This window comes from Rattus norvegicus, chromosome 1, assembly GCF_036323735.1.
Source record: "Rattus norvegicus strain BN/NHsdMcwi chromosome 1, GRCr8, whole genome shotgun sequence".
Lineage (NCBI taxonomy): Eukaryota > Metazoa > Chordata > Mammalia > Rodentia > Muridae > Rattus > Rattus norvegicus.
In genome coordinates, this window is record NC_086019.1 from 262,030,674 (window position 1) to 262,050,691 (window position 20,018).

At 49.9% G+C, this 20,018-nt stretch overlaps 1 protein-coding gene across 4 annotated transcripts in view; it reads right to left on the reverse strand.

Annotated features, from left to right (window-relative positions):
• Xpnpep1 (X-prolyl aminopeptidase 1) overlaps window positions 1–20,018 on the reverse strand; it is a 50,719-nt gene that overhangs the window by 23,913 nt on the left and 6,788 nt on the right. For 2 of the 4 annotated variants that reach the window (NM_001398660.1, XM_039084472.2), the window contains exons 2-3: window positions 18,716–18,804; window positions 11,109–11,233 (exon numbers count right to left, since the gene is read on the reverse strand). In NM_001398660.1, the coding sequence (NP_001385589.1) occupies window positions 11,109–11,233; window positions 18,716–18,804 (214 nt within the window). Of the gene's footprint in view, window positions 1–11,108; window positions 11,234–18,715; window positions 18,805–19,865; window positions 19,974–20,018 lie in introns of those variants that run through there. The other 2 variants (XM_063272403.1, NM_131913.3) reach the window with 2 other exon arrangements.

The window sequence follows — 20,018 nt, forward strand, 5'->3', positions numbered from 1 at the left end:
AACCCAAGCCTGTCCCACTCAGAATCCCCTGCCTCTATTTGGGAAAGAGGTTCTCATGGAGGAAGGTGGATCTGATCTGGGGGATGTGAGAATCCACTGTGAGGCAGCCAGAGCAGCAGTACTCACAGACAGCAGAGGTGGGATTTAAACCCCAGCAGTCTGCCCCAGAGCCACAACCCTGAAGCCTGTGCCAGACTGCCTTCTAGAACACGGTATCTCTCATCCTAAGGATTCCAGGGTAAGATCAAAAGCAAGTAAGGAAACTGAGGGAGGGTTAGTGCCATCACCTTGACAGGATCAGGAATCACCTAGGAGACACACTTCTGGGCGGGTCTGGGATGGATTATTACGATTAGATTAACTGGTAGAGTGGCCCGCCCTAAAGGGACTATTCAGGTTAGGCTACTGAGGTTGGAAGCCCCACTCTAACAGGTCGGAAGCCCCACTCTAACTGGGACGGTGACATCCTGCAGGCTGCAGTCCCAGACTGAACGGAAGGGAGGAAGTGTTCTGAGCGCCGGCCTCCACCCCTCTCTGCCACTTCCCGCTCCTGCAGGGAGCCTTTCCTACCATGACCGAGGGCACCCTCCAGTCCTTCCTTCTGTAAGTAGATTTTCTCAGTTTTTTTGTTTTTTTTGTTTTTTGTTTTTTGTTTTGTTTTGTTTTTTTTTTTTTTTTTGCAGCAAGACTAATACACTACGGTTCAAAAAGGAAATTGTGTAAATAACTCGGATCCAAGGCCAGCCCCGCTTGTGTCCAGAACAGAGTCTCCCTCCAGGACCACTGCCAGCAGGCTTTCCCCGGGCCAAAGGACTCAGCAAGGAAAACAACGCTAGGCATGGTAGAACGCCCTTGCAATGTCAGCAAGAGGAGGCTGAGGCAGGAGAATCTCGAGTCAAGAAACAGCCAGTACCAAGTGGCAAAGTACTTCCCAGAGGGAAGCAAGGAACTTAAGTAAAACATGGAGCCGCTGGCCAGAGCCCAGCGCATGTAGGGACACTCAGTGCACTTGAGGAGAAAAGTACCCATGTGCCACTCCTGCTGTGATGGAAATCTGCATCCCTCACCAGAGCTGCGGCAACCATCCCCAGGGACCCCAGGGAGATGCTCAAAGGACCTGCTGTGAGAAGTGAAGCACAAGGAAGCCACAGACCAGCCACACCTGGCCCCAGCCTGGGCCAGCTCTGCAGCCCACGGCATGGTCAAGCCCTCGCTCAGCAGTTCTTCATCTCCAAAGTGTGTTATTCCCACCACTGAACCCAAGAGAGCACTCAGAGCACACACAGCATGAAGACAATTCACTGGACCTACAGGCACAGAAGAGATGGTCCCCAAAATCATTTGTTAACCCAGTCACTACTGGATACAGACTTTTAAGAGGGAGACAGGAATACCAGGCCTAGTGCCCCTGGTCTCTATCAGCTACTCAGGTCGAGGCAAGGTCTTAAGTTCAAGGTCTGCCTAGACAAGTCCAAGAACAGCTGGGGCAGCAGCAGCAACAGCATCACCCTCTCAAAATAAAATAATAATAATAATAATAATAATAATAATAATAATAATAATATTTTTTAAAGATTAAGGAGAAAGAGGAGCTGGAGAAGCAGCACCTGCCCCCTAGGCCTGCTGGGAAGGACAAATAAGAAGACATGTTAACCTCACAGAAGCCTGGAAAAAGTGCATGTACACAGAAGAGACCCATAACCCCATCCTCCTAAGAAAGCATCTGAGGAACCAGGATAACAAAGGCAACAGAAGACTCATCCTCTCAGCAAAGATGTTCTCTGACAACACGGCTCCCTGGATGTGGCCCTCCTACCCGTGACAGACCAAGGATGCACTGACAATACTAATGAGTCCAGATCTCTGAGACAGGTCTCCAACGTGGCCCCATTACTATCCAGGAAGCTTAGCGGGTGGGGAGGGACGAGAGACCACAGGATTCATCAGCCCCGACCAAAAGGGCAGGGGACAGATTTCTCTAGCAGATGATCACGTCTAGCCTGCCTGGGACCCAGACAAAGCCCGGGGCGAGAACCAGACATGACCTAAGTGGTCACCAAGCCAGAAAGACGTCGCTCATGGGGCTAGCAGCAGCATTACCTCCACACTGAAGGCTAAGCGAGGCCAGGCAAGCACTGAGTCTTGGCCCATGCTCTTCCCCAGTCATGAAGCTGGCAAGGCCCAGGGACATTCTTCCCGGAGCCCACTAAAGAGAGTCACAAGGAAGCAGACACAGCTGCTGGCTTTTCCTCCAAATTTTCCCATTCTCTGCATTTCTCATAAAAGGATCCAGGCCAAGCCTCATAGTTTCCACCTGTCCACAGTCCTGAACCCTCCCTCCACACACACAGGAAAGAGGGTTTCAAACACACGTATTCTTAACACATCTTATGACTGCCCTCCTCTCTAATGGTTGCCTATCATGTCTAAGATCAAATGCAAATCCTGGCCCAGGCCCCAGGTTACCACCTGATCAGGCCCTGTCGTCCTCTGGAAACTCCAACCTCAGCCTCCGCCACACCTCATCAGTACAGTCCGTGTGAACGTCATCTCCACAGCAGGGCTGTCTGAGCCACCCAGACAAGCCACCCAGCAGCCCTGAGCGCTCCGTACAGAAGCAGCTTTCTCTCTTCCCGGGGAGCACGTCATACTTTTACTGCATAGGTCCTTCACACCTCTCGCAGTGCCCCCGACAAGAGCAGAGTGGCCACAACTGTCCCTGTGCACAGAGCAGGTGCCACACAGTGGGTTCCCAACCAACAAGTGCAGAATCAATGAAGAGCCTCTCCCTCTACCCAGGGAACCTTACTCATTCGATGAAAAGGAAGGAAAGAAACAGATCCCAGAGGAGCTCAAACCAAGGAAGTGGGTCCTCCCTGAAGCCTCCAGAGGTAACGAATCTCTGCTAGCCCCCTACAGACCTGGGGACCTCTGAGCTGTGAGGGAACAGCAGTCTGCTGTTTGAGGGGTCATAGCTGTAACAGGAACAGAAAAGGGTCTGAGGGGACTTATCATCTAAAGCTGAGGCTTCAAGCCATCTCACAGCAGGAGGCCAGCAGGCAAGACACAGGGACAAAGCAGGACAGACTCCCACTCCCACCTAGCCACAGGCCTTGCAATGCCAGCCTTCGTACTCAGAAGTTAGAAACGCCTGTGTCTGTGAGAAACCACCTGATTTCTAAAATGTTGGTGTCTAACTCAAACAATGTCAATGACATCTACAAACTACACCAAGAACCTTAGTCATCTCTCAAACCCCAGCTCCAATACCTGTCTGTCTGACACAAGCTTCCCTACCCACGCCAGCTTTCAGAGGTCTCCCACCTCTGTCAATCATGGGTGATGCTGACAGGTTACACTGGCTGCGGTATTGGGCCCGATTCCTTTTTGTTGCCAATGACTGTATTAATTTCCTCCAGTTCTAATACCACGAGGTCTAGAAGTGATCGCCTCCCCCAGCTACAGATGGGAAAACAAAACTGAAGTTCACAGAGGTCAGTTACTTCCTTCCACCCAAAGTTCCACAACAACAAACAGTAGAGGGGAAATGTGAACTCGGGCCTAACTGTGGAAAGGCCTCACCCTTGCTTACGCTGCCAGGCAACGTCCAATCCTACACTACAGATGGTACTTACCGTAAAAATGGACTAGAAGCTCAGAAGCAACCAGGAACATAAAGTATGGCCCGGAGTCCACAACCTTCGATAACATAATTGATAACCCAAGTCTATCACCAAGCCGGGCTCAGCTTGCTCATCTGTGAAATAGGGAGATGATGATGCCCACCCTTAAGGACTGGGTAGGAACTGGTGCTCAGCACGAATAAGAGCCATATTTGCTCCTGTGCATTAGGCACCGAGCCAGACTCAGGGAACGTAATCAGGTTTCTCAGAGTAGGCAATCGTGCCAGCCACAGGGGACAGGCATCCTGAGAAACATGAGCTACAGCCACGTAAGGTACGACGGATATGCAGTGCAGAGCTTGCTCTAGCTTCAAGGTTGCTTAGATCTGCCTTTAAACCCATCAGGCTGCAGTTTGAGGTCTAACCTGGGCCACCATGGACAGAGGAGGAACAGAGGACTATCCAGAGAAAGGGGAAGGCTAGAGAAGGCCAGAGGCAGGACACAAGATCTGGGCTGCCCGCCAACAGGCCTGACAACAGAGGCAGCAGCAGAGAATTCTGGGAACAGTCTGAGGACATGGTCAGAGCTCCACAGAGGCAGCAGCAGAGAATTCTGGGAATAGTCTGAAGACATGATCAGAACCCCACAGAGGCAGCAGCAGAGAATTCTGGGAACAGTCTGAAGACATGGTCAGAGCTATAGAAGCAGCAGAGAATTCTGGGAACAGTCTAAAGACATGGTCAGAGCTCCAGAGGCAACAGCAGAGAATTCGGGAACAGTCTGAAGACATGGTCAGAGCTCCATAGAGGAAGAAGCAGAGAATTCTGGGAACAGTCTGAAGACATGGTCAGAGCTCCTGAGGCAGCAGCAGAGAATTCTGGGAACAGTCTGAAGACATGGTCAGAACCCACAGAGGCAACAGCAGAGAATTCTGGGAACAGTCTGAAGAAACAGTCAGAGGTCCAAACATCACACTGAAAGGCTTGCACTCTACCCTGCAGTTCTAGAGAACACTCAGGTTGAGGATGGGGGTAACTAGTACTGAAGTTTAAGAGCTGTCACATGGCCACATGCACTTGGAACAAGGCAGGACAACACACGCACAAACGCCACAAGACTAAATTTATTAGAGCCCACTCTGGGGGCACATTTTTCCCTCCCTGATCCTCTGTTCCTATAAGCCAAGTATCTAGAACATGCCTCATACACATTAAATTCTCAACAAAACTGAAACCGAATGGTTGGTATCTGTATTCTGAAACTACCTCATGAAGACCGTGAACAGAGACAGAAGCTCTGTCCTTACACCCTGACACGGAATCAATGCCCAGGCTTTGGCACCACTTCTCTCCTAAATGGAACAGCGTCAACATACCTGAGGAAAGTGCACAGCTTCCCAAAGACAAACACTCCTGCCACAAGGTAGCCAGGCTACCTGACAGTGGCTGCCCAGCTAGAACTTCATTTCCCAGGTCCCATTGCTTCTAGGTAGGTCACATGATGGGAAGGAATGGCTGCCCAGCTAGAACTTCATTTCCCAGGTCCCATTGCTTCTAGGTAGGTCGCATGCTGGGAAGGAATGGCTGCCCAGCTAGAACTTCATTTCCCAGGTCCCATTGCTTCTAGGTAGGTCGCATGCTGGGAAGGAATGGCTGCCCAGCTAGAACTTCATTTCCCAGGTCCCATTGCTTCTAGGTAGGTCGCATGCTGGGAAGGAATGGCTGGGTCAAGAGTTAAATATAAGTACATTCTCTCAGTAACTTCTCCCTTGGCTAGCTAGAAAGGTGGCAAGGAGCCCAGGTCAAGTCCTTCATCAACAGGAACTCTGTACTACGTGACCTGGGACCTAAGACCTCACAGAACCAGGCCCCTGAGGCTTTACAATGCATTACCACCAGAGGCGATGGTTCTAATGAACTGGTAGGTAAATCGCTACGCTGTCCCAGGACTAAGTTTAAGAAACAGAACAAAGTGAAACAGGAGGCTGACTTCAGGAGGTGTGGAGACAGGAGGCTGACTTCAGGAGGTGTGGAGACATACAGTGTAGGAAAATCTGCTTCATGTCTTCCAGAAGAGAACCACACACTGCCAAACACTCAGATTAACAAGTTCGCTTCGACCAAGCCAAGCCAAAGAACAGAACTCAGGCCTTTAAGATAAGAAGAAAGATAGGATTTCTGAAAGAGGGCCCTGGCCCCATAACGTGACTGTCCTGGCCTGAAGCTGCTGGTGCCCGGGAACCCCAGTATCTATCTGCCTCATAGCATGTATTGCCGCTGTAAGAGCCCAGGGCCTTGTTCTGGGGTTAGAAAGCACCACTTAGATGGACAGAGGCTGACCACTGAAGTGCCAGGTCCTTGCATAACCGTGCACTGCGGGCTCATCTGGTTCATCTCTAGGGAACAGTGTGGGTGTGTTTGTAGTTTGGAGAGTACACAAAGGACAGAATTCAGGATTCCCCTTCAGTTCTCCAACGCCCTCCGTCCTCCACCCCTAGGAGGAATGCCACCGACCTTGAATGGGGCTGAAATGAAACAGGATGGAGAGTCAGAGAACAGAGCCTTTCTATTGCTGAGGGGCTGCTGAACAAGTCACACACAAAGCAGCCCTTCCTCCCTGTTCCCAAAGGCCTGGCAAGGACACAGAGCCCCACTTAATGGAATCACCCCAACTCTGCAGTGCCTCTCCACAGGAACTGAAACAAGAAAGCCACTTCTGCTGGCGCCATCTTAGACACCCATAGCCCACACTGCAGTCCGCTCTGCCTGCACAGTTCACACTTAAAGCACATCCCAATGTTTCCCTCCCAGTCTCTGTTCTCTGCAACCCATGTTCAATTTCAGACCCTCTTACACAGACTCGGGGATCCCTTGACCTGTCAACAGGTTTCCCCATCCTGTCTTCCTCCTCTGATCCATACTCAAGAGCGCCCCTACTGGTCATACTGCTTTCTTGTTCCGAAATCCGTCCTGCTAACCATACCTCAACCCAGCCAGACTGGAGGTACACTGCAATCCTAGAAGGCAGGAGGAGTGGACATCCAGTGTTACCCTCCACTACAACACCAAGTTTGGGCTATAAGAGAGTTTCAAAAAACAAAAACTCCTCACTGTGGGGGGGTCAAGGTTCTGGACAGGAATGAATGACTGATGGATGGCCTTTGACTAAATGTGCCCTGGAGTGCCTTCCACGGACGTCTGTCTGTCTGTATGTCTGTCTGTTCTCCCCCTCCATGGGCCTATGGTGTGCTTTCTACATCTCCGTCTCTCCCTCTCTCTCCCCATCCATACATCCAAATTCTAACCGCCCGCAGCCAGGTTAAATGCACTTCTTGGAGGAAGCTTTCTTAACCCTGTTGTCCTATTAGTCTCTTCTGGGAGTACATCCCATAGGCACACAGACCAATGCTGTGATGGCAAGAGCTCCCGGCCACCCGTGAACACTGAGCTCCCAACAAACAGGTTCTTATTATCAGTTGCTTTCTTATGAGACTGAAGCTGTGAGTACTTGATTTATCATTTTAATCAACTGTAATGGAATTTTAATGTAATTAGAAAACTTTTAGGTATGCTTAGAACAACTTGGGTATGTGAGTCTACTTTGTCAGCTACAAATTTAATGAAAGGTAAATACAGATCAAATGTTCGAAACCAGATTTAAATTGAGGTGTTTTATAGATATAAACTACCATACTCGAACGCTTCCTACAAAAAGTAATCTATACTCTTTATACAGGTATGTGAAAATGATAGTTTCCTCTGATACCCCGGAGTGAATCATTTAAGTACTTTACTGTCTTACAACGTGGCTAAAGATTGCACACTGAACACCCCTCACACGTTCCTCCTGGACGGTGCTGGCTGGGCCCCTCCCTGACACGAGCAGTTTTGTGTGTCTTCACAACTCTGTGGCTTGTCTAGCTTTTTACTCTAAGGGGACTCTCATTCACTGCTTAACAGTGACAGCAACCGTAAAAGCAGCTCATGCAATGAAACCTAAGGGGCAGGCCTGCCTTAAGCAGTTGCTGACAGCAGCCTGTGACCAGGTTAGCTGAGCTCAGAATCTAACAACCATGCAGCTGGCTACGCAGGCAAGTGTTTGACCCAGGATCGTCCTCGGGCCCCCAGGGGAGCTGCCTGCCTCTGCATTTGTCCAGTGTCAGCCCCCTAGAACGGGCAGAAACTACAAAAAAAACAAAGCTCAGCTTCCCCACAGTCCCTGTGCACAGACCAGGGGCCCTGCGGTGCATTCCCTGGTCTCAATAAAAAATAAAGGAATGTAAGTATATATAAATGTATGAAGTCTAGACGGTAACATCGATAATTAGTGACTAGCGTGAGCAAGTTTGATTTATTGCTGCTAAATAATTTCCCCCCCCTGGGGTTCTAGCTTCAGCTTCTTTATTCAGGGACAAACCTTCAACAATGATATTCCAGGATCATTAGAGCTGAGGGCTGTTAAACTTTGGCCAGCCTTACCGTCATCCCCGAAGGGTACATTAGGGTAAGTTAGGCCACACCTAATGTCAGAGGCGAAAGCACTTAAAATTCAATGGGACACAGAATTTCTCTTGGTGATAAAGAGAAAAAGGTATTACATGAACAGCACCCAGGCCTAAGAACATCAAGATAAGCTTGGCTTGGCTTAGCTACGAGAATGTTCTCTGCCCATAAACACACAGATAGTACAGGGTGTAGCTTAACACTGGGCTAAAGGAACAGAAACCCGAAGGCACAGACACACACAGCTGCACACAGTCTGAGCCAGGCAAGTCCACTTAACAGTGGGGGGAGGAAGGCAGTGAGGCTCAAATCTTTCTGCACGAGGCCACCTTTGGAGGTAAGGGTTCACAGATAAAGTAGAGAGAGGACATGGAGGCAAGCAAATGGAAAGGGAAGAGAGGGGGTGACATGGGGGAGGGAGGACCCTTATCACCCACACCTGTCAGCTCCTGTCCTGTGCAGCCTTGAGGACACTGTTAGGCAAAGCAAACACCATTAAAGTCAAACACGTGCTTCAGGCTACTTGAGGCATCTGAGTTGCTCAAGCTCTCGGATCCCTAAGTGCAATGGTGGGTCACAGGAGCAGGGAGGAGGGGAAATGAAGGGTCTCTCACTCTCGATATCTGCTTTTCGGGGTGAAGGCCCATCTAGAACCCTGTTGGGTACAGTGTGTAGTTCCTGACATTCTGGCACTGTGCTCTACAGGATTGTGCTGGGGGACTCCGGGGTGTGTTTTCACTACAGCTCACTGCACTGTTCAGCTCACACATTGTAGGACATCTGACAAGACACGAGAGCACCCACAACACTTCTAACACCACAGTAGAGGTTGATCTTAGCACTTCACAGTCACACCTTCACTGCCTGCTCCCTCAGGGGAGACCCCAGCCCCATGTTTGCTCCCCAGGATGGGAGGAGAGGTGTGCGAGAGGAAGACCAAGGTGTTCACATCAATCACAACCTCACCTGGGACTCTGAACCTGGGGGGAAGCTCAGTCTACTATCTTGAAAGTAAGAGAGAGATAGGGAAACGCAAGTGCAGCAGTTGTCCGGTTCATACTGCCTGCTCTGTAACCTGCTCTGGATGCCCCTGGCAAGAGCCTCCTCCCTACTCCTCCCCACACTTCCTCAAGGCCAGCACATTCCTCTCCAGGAGAACTGCAAAAGCAAGAGAGCCCAGCACTGCCAGCACTGCCAGCACTGCCAACACAGCATTTCTGCCTCTAAGCCTGTGGCTCTCAACCCTCCCACTGCTGCGGCCCCTGAACACTGACTGCCCCACATGTGTGGTGATCCCCAGCCACAAAATTACCTTCATTGCTGCTTTATAACCGTAATCTTGCTGCTCTTATAAATCATAATGTAATCTGTGTTTGCAGATGGTCTTAGGCGACCACTGGGAAAGGTTGATTCCCAGGTTGAAAACCACTTGCGCTAAACTCTCAAAACATTTTTTTTGATTGTACATGGCGCCTCCAGGTAGTTTCTGCCACCTGCAACTGAGGACTCCTAAAACCCAGCCTTATCTCCCACTAATGTTCTTTCGTTCCCTGAGACTTCTCCAAGGAAACTGGCCATACTACTAGTTCTAAGAGGCTTTCTGCTTCTCCGGTTTTGTCCCTATTAACCCTCCTACTTGGAACCCCTTCCCTTGTCCATGCCCAATTTCCACTCCCCACACTTTCCCTACCCTTCACGTTCTAGTTCAACTGCCATCCTCCTGTTCTCATCCCCTCCTTGCCTGTGACTGCCACTGCCCCATCAAGTTTTCTTCACAGCGGTTGCCAAGTTCGCCCTTCCAACAGACACACGTGTGCGCACCTTTTTAAATGTCTGTGGGTGACTATGCGTATGTGCATGAGGGTGCCTGCAGAGGTGAAGAGGCAGCAGATGACCTACAATTACAGGTAACTGGGAGCCGTCTCTCACAAGCACTGAGAATCAAACTGGAATCTGCTGGAAGATCAGCAACTGTTCTTAACCACTGAGCCATCTGTTCATCGCCATGGACATCTTCAACCACTGCACTAACTACACTGATTCCTCAGGCAGAATCCAACTCTGTCGGCTCAGACTCAGCCACTGGGGTAGTGCTCTGCACATGCGCAGAGGCTGGAAAAAACTTACAGATGCCTCTATGGAGAGGTGGGAGCACGCTGATGCCTCTATAGGGAGGTGGGAGCACTCTGATGCCTCTATGGGGAGATGGGGAGCACGGTGATGCCTCTATGGAGAGGTGGGGAGCACGCTGATGCCTGTATGGGGAGAGGTAGGGAGCACGCTGATGCCTCTATGGGGAGGTGGGAGCACGCTGATGCCTCTATGGGGAGAGGTAGGGAGCACGCTGATGCGTCTATGGGGAGGTGGGAGCACTCTGATGCCTCTATGGGGAGAGGTAGGGAGTACTTTGCACACTGTTTCTTCTCTCAGTAAACCAGAACCGTGGTAAGAGCCGGAGCCCAACCTTCCAGATTCATCTTCGTAGCCCTTAAGTAGCACGTCACAGGGCGGGTGGACACTCACATACCTGCTGACTTGCCCACAGCAAGTTAGCCCTAGAATCCACAAATTACCACTAAGATGGAGCCCCATTAAGGCTCTGTCTTCCAGCAATGACCAAGACATGGGACCCTCTGCATATACAGAAAGAGGCAGGAGGCAGCTCTGATGGGGTCAGAGCATGGCAGGAGCAGTGTGACAGAATACACCCGAAAGGGAAAGACCCAGAACTTAAAGCCCTTACTTTGCCCACTGATTCTTCCCAGTTTACTGAAAGCTAGCTAAACTCACTGGGAGCAAGGAAGCTCGAGTGGAAGCTACCGGCATTCAGTGATATGTAGTCAAATACGGCTCCTGTGTCAAGCCCCAGAGACACGTTTCCTGATGGGTTTACAACTACAATTCTATAAACGTGTTAGAGCTGAGGGAAGGCCAGAAGGAAAGGCGGCTGACGGATGCACCTTCAGCGTCCCCACTTGGTACCTGGTGGGCGTCTCCCGATGGGATGATGTAGGCCTGGATGGGTTCTGCCACGCACTCCGAGTTCCTCATAGCTTGTCGCAGCTGCCGCAGAAGCTCTGAGGTCACCTTCGGAGCCATCCTGTGGTCTGCAACAGGAGAGCTTGTTAGGAAATGGGGCTGGCCCAGCAATTTAACAACCACTGATCCACAGCAAGCTGAAGAAAAGCAGCTTTCACATCCTCCCCCAGCTTCATCTTCAAACTGACTGACCACTCCACCACCAGACCAAGCCCGGGGTAGCTAGATACACTGGTGCTAGTAGTTTTGAGATGCGACTTCTAAACACTGGTTAGGAGGCAAGAAAAATATTGCCACTAAGACTCATTTCCTGACTATCTTTCACTTCTAGGATATCATTCTAAGAAGAAAATTAAACAGGTATAAGGAGATGTAGGTGCTGATCTTTGTTTATAGCTGTGGAAGAAATAGAGGGATACACTATTAGTTAAAAACAAACTATAATGCATAGAACACTAAGCAGCCACTAAAAATTACATGGACCTAGGAAAATATTTCATAGGTGTATTGTGTTTGCACACTGGAACGATGTCTAGGCCTGAGGGGTAATTAGAAACCTATTCTGAAAAGGCTGTGTGGATTGTTTTACTTTAGAATTGCATTTTAGAATGCGTGCATGCAGAAAGAAGTTCCTAGAATTGCAATAACCCAGGTGCTGAGAGAGAGTGTTTACTTTGGGACGTCTTAATCTCAGGGTTCCTATTGCTGTGATAAAACACCAAGCCCAAAGGCAACCTGGGATACAGAAGGTTTATTTCAGCTTAGAGTTCCACCTCACAGGGCATCACTGAAGGAAGTCAGGGCAGGAACCTGAAGACAGGAGCTGATGCAGAGGCCATGGAGGATGCTGAGTGCTGGCTTGCTCCTCATGGCTTCCTCAGAGATGCCAAGAAGAGTGATAAATCCTCCGCCCCACATGGACCACCTGCATCCCCTCCTCCACCTGCATCCCCTCCTCCACCCCACATGGACCACCTGCATCCCCTCCTCCACCTGCATCCCCTCCTCCACCCCACATGAACCACCTGCATCCCCTCCTCCACCCCACATGGACCACCTGCATCCCCTCCTCCACCTGCATCCCCTCCTCCACCCCACATGAACCACCTGCATCCCCTCCTCCACCCCACATGGACCACCTGCATCCCCTCCTCCACCTGCATCCCCTCCTCCACCCCACATGAACCACCTGCATCCCCTCCTCCTCCTCCACCTGCATCCCCTCCTCCACCCCACATGGACCACCTGCATCCCCTCCTCCACCCCACATGGACCACCTGCATCCCCTCCTGCACCTGCATCCCCTCCTCCACCCCACATGGACCACCTGCATCCCCTCCTCCACCCCACATGGACCACCTGCATCCCCTCCTCCACCCCACATGGACCACCTGCATCCCCTCCTCCAAAGCTCAGGGATCGCAGAGGAGAAGCCTACGGAATCTAAAAGCCAGAGCATGGAGAGATGCATGACATGGCATAACCACACTCACACTCTCACTGCAGCCGTGGTTATCCACACAAGACCTGCACCAGACCAGGCCTGTCGACAGGTCAGCATGGATAAGGCCCTGCCCACCCCTGAGAGACAACTGGCAGTTGGTTTCTGGGAGGGGGTGTAGTTTTCGTCAGTGATGTAGCCACTGATAGTTGCCTATGCTTCAATGAATAATGCCACCCACGCTTGTGCAAGCGACCATTAACCTAAATGGATTACGCATAACACAGAGAAAGAAGGTGTGAGAGCAGGACATAGCTTAATGAAGAAAGTCTTCAATGAGAAAGTGGGGGATGAGAGTGACAGGCTGACAATGACTGAAATTAATTTTATAAATGGATGAGACTGCCAAATTTTAAATTATGTATATGTATATGAATGCTTTGTCTGTATGTATGTATGCATGTATATATGTATGCATGTATGTACGTATGTATGTGCAGTATGTGCATGCCTGATGTTCTTGGAGACCAAAAGGTATCAGATCGCCTGGAATTGGACTTAAGAGTCAGCTGTGAGCTACCATGTGGGTGCTGGAAATGGAAACTAAGTCCTCTGAAAGAGTAGCCCAAGCCATCTCTCCAGCCCCTGCTTGGTAGATTCTTCAAAAGATCTTTACTCAACAGATGCTGACATTGTCAATAGACAAGCCTTTTAGACACAGCCCTACTGCAACCTAACCAATGACTTCACAGAAGCCAGTACTGAGCTGTGTCCAAGCATGAGGCCTCCGCCCCATGCATTACTCGCATAAAACATGTCTAGAATGCTAGAGGTCAGACTAGAATGCGAGAGGTAAGAGTAGAACATGGGATTTGTTTAAAGAAGGGTTGTTAGTCTGGGGGATTGTTGCTGTGCCCCTGTTGTCGCTGGAGTCTGGGGGATTGTTGCTGTGCCCCTGTTGTCGCTGGAGTCTGGGGAATTGTTGCTGTGCCCCTGTTGTCGCTGGAGATAGGGTCTCCAGCTGGAATGGCAGACTCAGCCTCCTGAGTTCTGGAAACTACACACACAGCCATCCCCAGCTCCAAGTATTCTCTTCATTTCTAAGTTGCATTTGTTTGTTTGAGTGGGTATATGTGCCCATACATGTGGAAGTCAAGGACACTGCAGGAATCAGTTCTCCTTCCACAGTGTGAGTCCCAAAGGACCCAATTTAAGTCATCAGACGTGGCAGCAAGCACCTTTACCCACCGAGCCACCTCACCAGCCCTTCAATACACTCTTTAGTGACATTTTACCTTTGAGGGCAGCTCCAGGTTCAGGTTCACAACAAGAGCGCACGGTTCCCACACCACCCCAGGCTGATCCAGAACTTACCGTAAGTCGGGCTGGCCTCAAGCCCACGATCGCAGGTATGGACCACCATGTCTGAGCACACAGTATTTTCGAAGACCCCCAAATCATCTTTGTTCAACTACCCAACCCTCACTCTCCCCTGGGCCCTGGAAATCTCTGGCTTTTCTTACTATCTTCATAGTTAGTTTTCCCCTGAATGTCATTCAGCCAGAATCACACGTAGCCTTTTCAGACTGGCTTCTCTCACTTACCAAGGTGAAAGTAAGAATTCCCCATGTCTTTTCAGGTGTGATACCTCAACTCTTTTTAGACTTGAATGGTCCTCCAACAACTGTTCTGAAGGTTACCTATTCCTTCACCTGAAGAAAGATGTCTAAGCTGCTTCCAAGTGACTAGGAATGAAGCTGCCGTAGAGAGGCATGTGCAGGTACAGTCTTTGTGTGCGCGTACTATCTCAACGTATCTGGGTAAAGACCAAGGAATGTAAAAGCTCACACAGGACAAGCATCTATTAGCCTGTAAACAGCTGTCAAACTGCTTTCCAAAGTGGCTGGGCCGTGCTTCACCAGCAATGAACACGAGTTCCCGCTGCTCCATATCTTTGCCAGCATTTGACACTGTCGGTGTTTGGGCTTTTGTGACTCACTTAAAACAAATAAGGAAAGGTATTATTTACCCAGAAACAACCTGATGCACAAAGGTCATCATAATGGAAGCTCTGGGAAGGCAGCTCCGGCAGGGTTTCCTGCACTCAGCCTGATGCTGCAACTTACCCATCACCGTGCCTTTTGTCTGCTTCTCTGTCTTCAGCCACCAGCACTACACCTCGGTATTTATGATGCCCTCCAAAGACTTCCCTGCAGTGTACCTCACACTGGCTATGTGACTCACCGAAACCCCACCAGTGCATCATCAGCAGAAGGGCAACCTCGACGACTGGACTTAGATCTCTGAGGAGTCTCGGGGCAGAATTACTCAAAGGAAGAATCACTGGAAACTGTCCCATCTGTCACCCAATCGTGTCCATGTTCCTTAGAGCACAGCTGCTTTGGAATCCTGTCTTCAGGGGGGCCTTCTTCCCTGCTCTCCTGTCTTCAGGGGGGCCTTCTTCCCTGCTCTCCTGTCTTCAGGGGGGCCTTCTTCCCTGCTCTCCTGTCTTCAGAGGGGCCTTCTTCCCTGCTCTCCTGTCTTCAGAGGGGCCTTCTTCCCTGTTCTCCTGTCTTCAGGGGGGCCTTCTTCCCTGTTCTCCTGTCTTCAGGGGGGCCTTCTTCCCTGCTCTCCTGTCTTCAGGGGGGCCTTCTTCCCTGTTCTCTTGTCTTCAGAGGGGCCTTCTTCCCTGTTCTCCTGTCTTCAGAGGGGCCTTATTCCCTGTTCTCCTGTCTTCAGGGGGGCCTTATTCCCTGTTCTCCTGTCTTCAGGGGGGCCTTCTTCCCTGTTCTCCTGTCTTCAGGGGGGCCTTCTTCCCTGCTCTCCTGTCTTCAGGGGGGCCTTCTTCCCTGTTCTCCTGTCTTCAGAGGGGCCTTCCTCCCTGTTCTCCCATCTACTGAGCCTGTATCCGCTCACGTCTCAGAGAAAGAGAGAGCCAAAATATCTGGTCGGAAGCCACTACTTAGGAGAATAAAGCAAATGAATCACAGGTTCCTGGGTGGTTTGGACAAATCAGTGATACCTTACTTCACAGGAAAAAGGAAAGGAAGGATGGCTCAGGGAAGGGTGCTTGCCTCGTATGCACTAGGCTCTAGAACCCACTCCTAGCAGCACACACACACAAACACAGAAAGTACCTGCACTGCTACGGGTTCATCTTAGAACTCAGGGTACAGCTCAGTAGTAAGCAGTTGCCTAGAACCACAAGGCACTAGGTTCAGTACACAGCCCTGCTCCACTCCCCAAAATCAAAACAATTCGTATGTTAAGACCTCCATGGATCCTGAGGAAAACCTAGTCAACTCAGATGAACTCCAGCACCGGAAAACAAAACCTAACTGTGACACTTTCCTGAGTTTCAGAACAGATTTGTTATGCTTCTAAACTACATTCTAGAGCAAATCAAACATTGTCCCACAATGGTCAGGGACCCCTGTTGCCCATGCTATTCCAGCCCACTTGAACTCAGCGGCTCCCCTTACTACAGCTTCCTAAACTAGGACTACAGAAGTCTTTGGACTACTGACTCCCCACCACAACCAGGGGAGGGGGACTTCTGAATATGAAATTTTAAAAGGCAACCTGACAAAAATCCATCCTGTCTTTCAAGATCATTGATTTTCTCAAAGATTTCAGCTTTAATTTAGTTTTTAAATTGAGGCACATTCCAACTGAAGAATTTTGCTGGCACCAACGGGGTGTTTGCAATGCAGAAGCAAATGCGTCGACATGGACAGCTACTAACCTCATGGACAAATTTAACACAGCCGACCACAGGCATTTACACCTCAGCTACAAACCAAAAATGGTCAAGAACAAGTGGGTTTGGTCAAAGTCATCTTTGGCTTCCTCCTCACGGCCAGCCCTGGTCTTCATCACAATTTCCTTCCTCGTCACTGCATCCCTCTCTTTGATTGGCACATCAGCCGTCTTAGAACCATCGTCAGCTTCTCACAATGGAGAATTTACTTCCGTCCGCCATATCTTCTGCCCCCTATCACTTCTCTCGAATTCCCCCTCTTCCTGTCTCTTATCCTTCAGGTTTCCTCACATTGGTTTGGAGTAAAATGTAGCAAATTCTTTGTCATCTGTGTCCTCGAACAGGATGAAAAAACTCCCTAAAGTACAACCAAGAGATAAAGATTGGGTGTGGGGGGTAGGGACACAGTAAAGATGGAGACCACAGCACCAGACAACGGTTGAAGTCAAGGGCTTGTAGACCAGAAACAGCTCACCTGGAGACAACCACTGGGGTAAGTACAAGAGGAAGGATGGCTGAGTAGCCATGGCTGTGAAAAACAGTCTATGCAGGTGACTGAAGGCTGAAGGCTTGAAGCTCAAGGGCAAACTAGCAAAACTGTGCACCCAGGACCGGAGTGGAAGTGGCAGGAGGGAAAACTAACTATTCTACGGGAAGAATACCCATTACCAATAAGAGTACCCATTACGTGACAAGCATTTTTATGAGTTTCTGCAATTATTAGAGTCTGACACAGAATAAACTAAAAAGAAATGCAATGGGTTCGATGCTATAACGGGTATGTATCCTGCCTTCCCTAAAGCAGAGGCCACGGCGTTTCTATGTCCGTGTGTAACTGTGCATTTAGATGGTGACTATCACAAGGTTGTGTCTGTGATCTTTTCAGAAGAAGCTACGAGGCTGAAATGAAAAGTTAGAAACTTAGAAGATGTCATATTAAAAAAACCTCCCTCCCTATCCTTTATTTGTTAGAAACGTTAGCAGCAGCCAAGAGCTGAGCAGTGCGCAGGGAAGTAGAAAGCCAAGAGCAACAGACCGGCCCGTGATGTAACATTAGCCTATACTGCCAGGTATTTTTAAATCATGACTTAAAGAGAATAACTCATTAAAGAGTCTCTTGCATATGAAATAAGTTCTCAATCCCGAAGCCGCTGTCACAAAGGCTTTTCCCTGCTCGCACTGAAGCCACAGCCCACTGTCCTCACTGGGTGGCTGGCACTAAACGTGACAACTGTGGCACGCATGCAGGGGCTCAAGAAATACATGAACCTGGACCTGAGGCTCCAGCTGGGATTCCCACCTGTCTTGTTATAAGGACAGAGGGCTGATGCCCTCCAATTTCAGCATCCTAGAGCATGCCCAGATGCTCTGGTCTAGCAACAGCACGTGTCTCTACCTACATGGCTGAGGCAGCCAAGGGCTTTATAAACATTAGTACTGGATTCTCACGATGATTCTTCCGAGGAAGATTTCGTTATTCCCATTTAAAGAACAGGGGTTGGAAGGAGTTAGGAAAGTGCCCAAGTCAGCTAAATGAGCTAGAACACTAGGTCTCTGCAGTTCTCTAGCCCGTGCCTCATTCCCAGCATTCCTTGGGCCTACGAGCAGCAGAATCAGTCCTTGGACTCATCTCCAGCCGGCGTCTCCCACCTCAACTCCCCAATCACACACTTGGAAGCTTTCTCCCAACTCTGAATCTGATTGTTTGTACCCTTCGTCCCCTCCTCCCTCTTTTTCCTCCTCCCTTCCTCTCTTCTTCCTAACACAGCTCAGAATGAGCAGGATAGTCTGCACTTCTAGATGTAAAACCGCACAGTACCGTTAGTCTTCCCACAGGTACTTAGCGGTGGCCACGCAGCTGCTTCAGGATGGAGCTCGTGCTACAGTTCTCCTTGGGCGGCCACGGGCAGCCGAGGCTTCCCTAGAGCAGGAATATAGCCAAGTTCTCCTGCCTGTCATCTTTCTAGCAACCTTACTGGACAGATAACCATAAGAACAAGAAATGGGAGAAAAGGAAATTTAACTTTCTGGTTTGGGAGGGGGGAAAAAAAGAAGCCAGCAAGATGGCCCAGCAGGTGGAGGTGCTTGTCACCCAGCCTGACTTGAGTTCCAGAACAGGCCCCACATGGTGGAGAAAGCCAATTTCCACAAGCTGTCCCCCGACCTCCATACATGCACCATGGCGTCTACACTCACATGTGCATACACAATGACCAAATATAATGCAGTCGATTTAAGCTGTAAATATATAAAAACAGTAATGGATCACCCAGAGGATACCACGGTTTCTAATTTCCAGATCCTCATCTCACCCAGAAACAATACCTAATGTATAAGAATTACTGTTACCTGTTTCCACACTCCTGTCTCCTGAGGAAGTCACCTCGTGAGGTTCAATTATCCTTAAATTTCTCAGCTCAAAGTCCTGGCGATTCGCCCTTGAAGAGAAAGAGCAGAGAGTGCTGCAGACGTCGGCCCCAGAGTATATGGCAGGGCTGGTCGAGGGAGGCGTCACCCTGGCTCAGCCGACCTCTGTGAGTCACAACTCTCAACCCTGCTATCGTGATTGGCTACAGGTTTCAGATAAGCCACCCTCCACTTCATGCACCCCACAGCAGGGAGCTTCCCAGTGGGACCCATTAGACTGTCTTTGTCAAGAGCCTCCACAGCTTACCCTTAATTCATGAATTCTCTTCAATGGCATCTAACCCCACTACTGGACTGATTTACTTTCAGTGACTACATTCTCAAGGACGAGATATTTCACTCGCACAGGTTCTACTTAGTCAGCTCTGTTTCAGTTTTTTTGCAGTGTCCTGTCTGTTCTGCTCTGGTCTCGGTCTCCCCTTCTAGCAGCATGAGCACTGTTTGAGACCTAGAGAGCCACTCCTGTGTTCGTTGCATCTGCGGCTTCTCCCTGTTGGTAGCTCACTGGGAGTTTATCGTCATGGGTCGGGGATGTAGCTCAGTTGACAGAACTCTTGCCTAGCACAGAGGGAACCATGGGTTCAATCCCCACGACTGCATAAACCAGACACGGTAAGTAGCGCATGCTCAAGATTCCAGTACTTGGGAGGTAGAGTCTGAAGTTCAAAGCTATCCCTTCGCTGCTTGGCTTAAGGTCAGTCCAGGATACAGAGAACCTGTCTCAAGGAACTGAAGTTTATCATTAGCCAGGCACGCAGTACACACCAAGAGAGCAGGAGGGGAGAGTCTGAGCCCACCCTGCGCTACAAAGCAAGCACATACACATCTCAACAGGGGATGGGAGGGATGCACTTGCCTTGACCAGGAACTGTCTATGAAAAGCTGTGTCCTGGTTCATACAAGCATTACTGTCGCTCATTGCTAATTCTCACATTAACTTCTTAGGCAAAGGTACACGCGTGTCTTGTCCCCTCTGTAAGAACCCTGAATTCCAGGCATGGAATCCGCTACCTTCCCAGGCTAACCTCACCAGCAGCCTAGCCAAGCTCTCTCAAGCTCACTCAAGTATTACCTGGGAACCTGGACACTTCGGAGGATGAGACGTCTGTCTGACTGGTTTATACGACAAGGCAGGAGAGACACAGGACAAGGGAGAGAAGGCAACAGACAAAGCTCTACAAAGAGGAAAAAGGAAGGTGGGACGAGAGAGAGAGGGTGTCCAGAA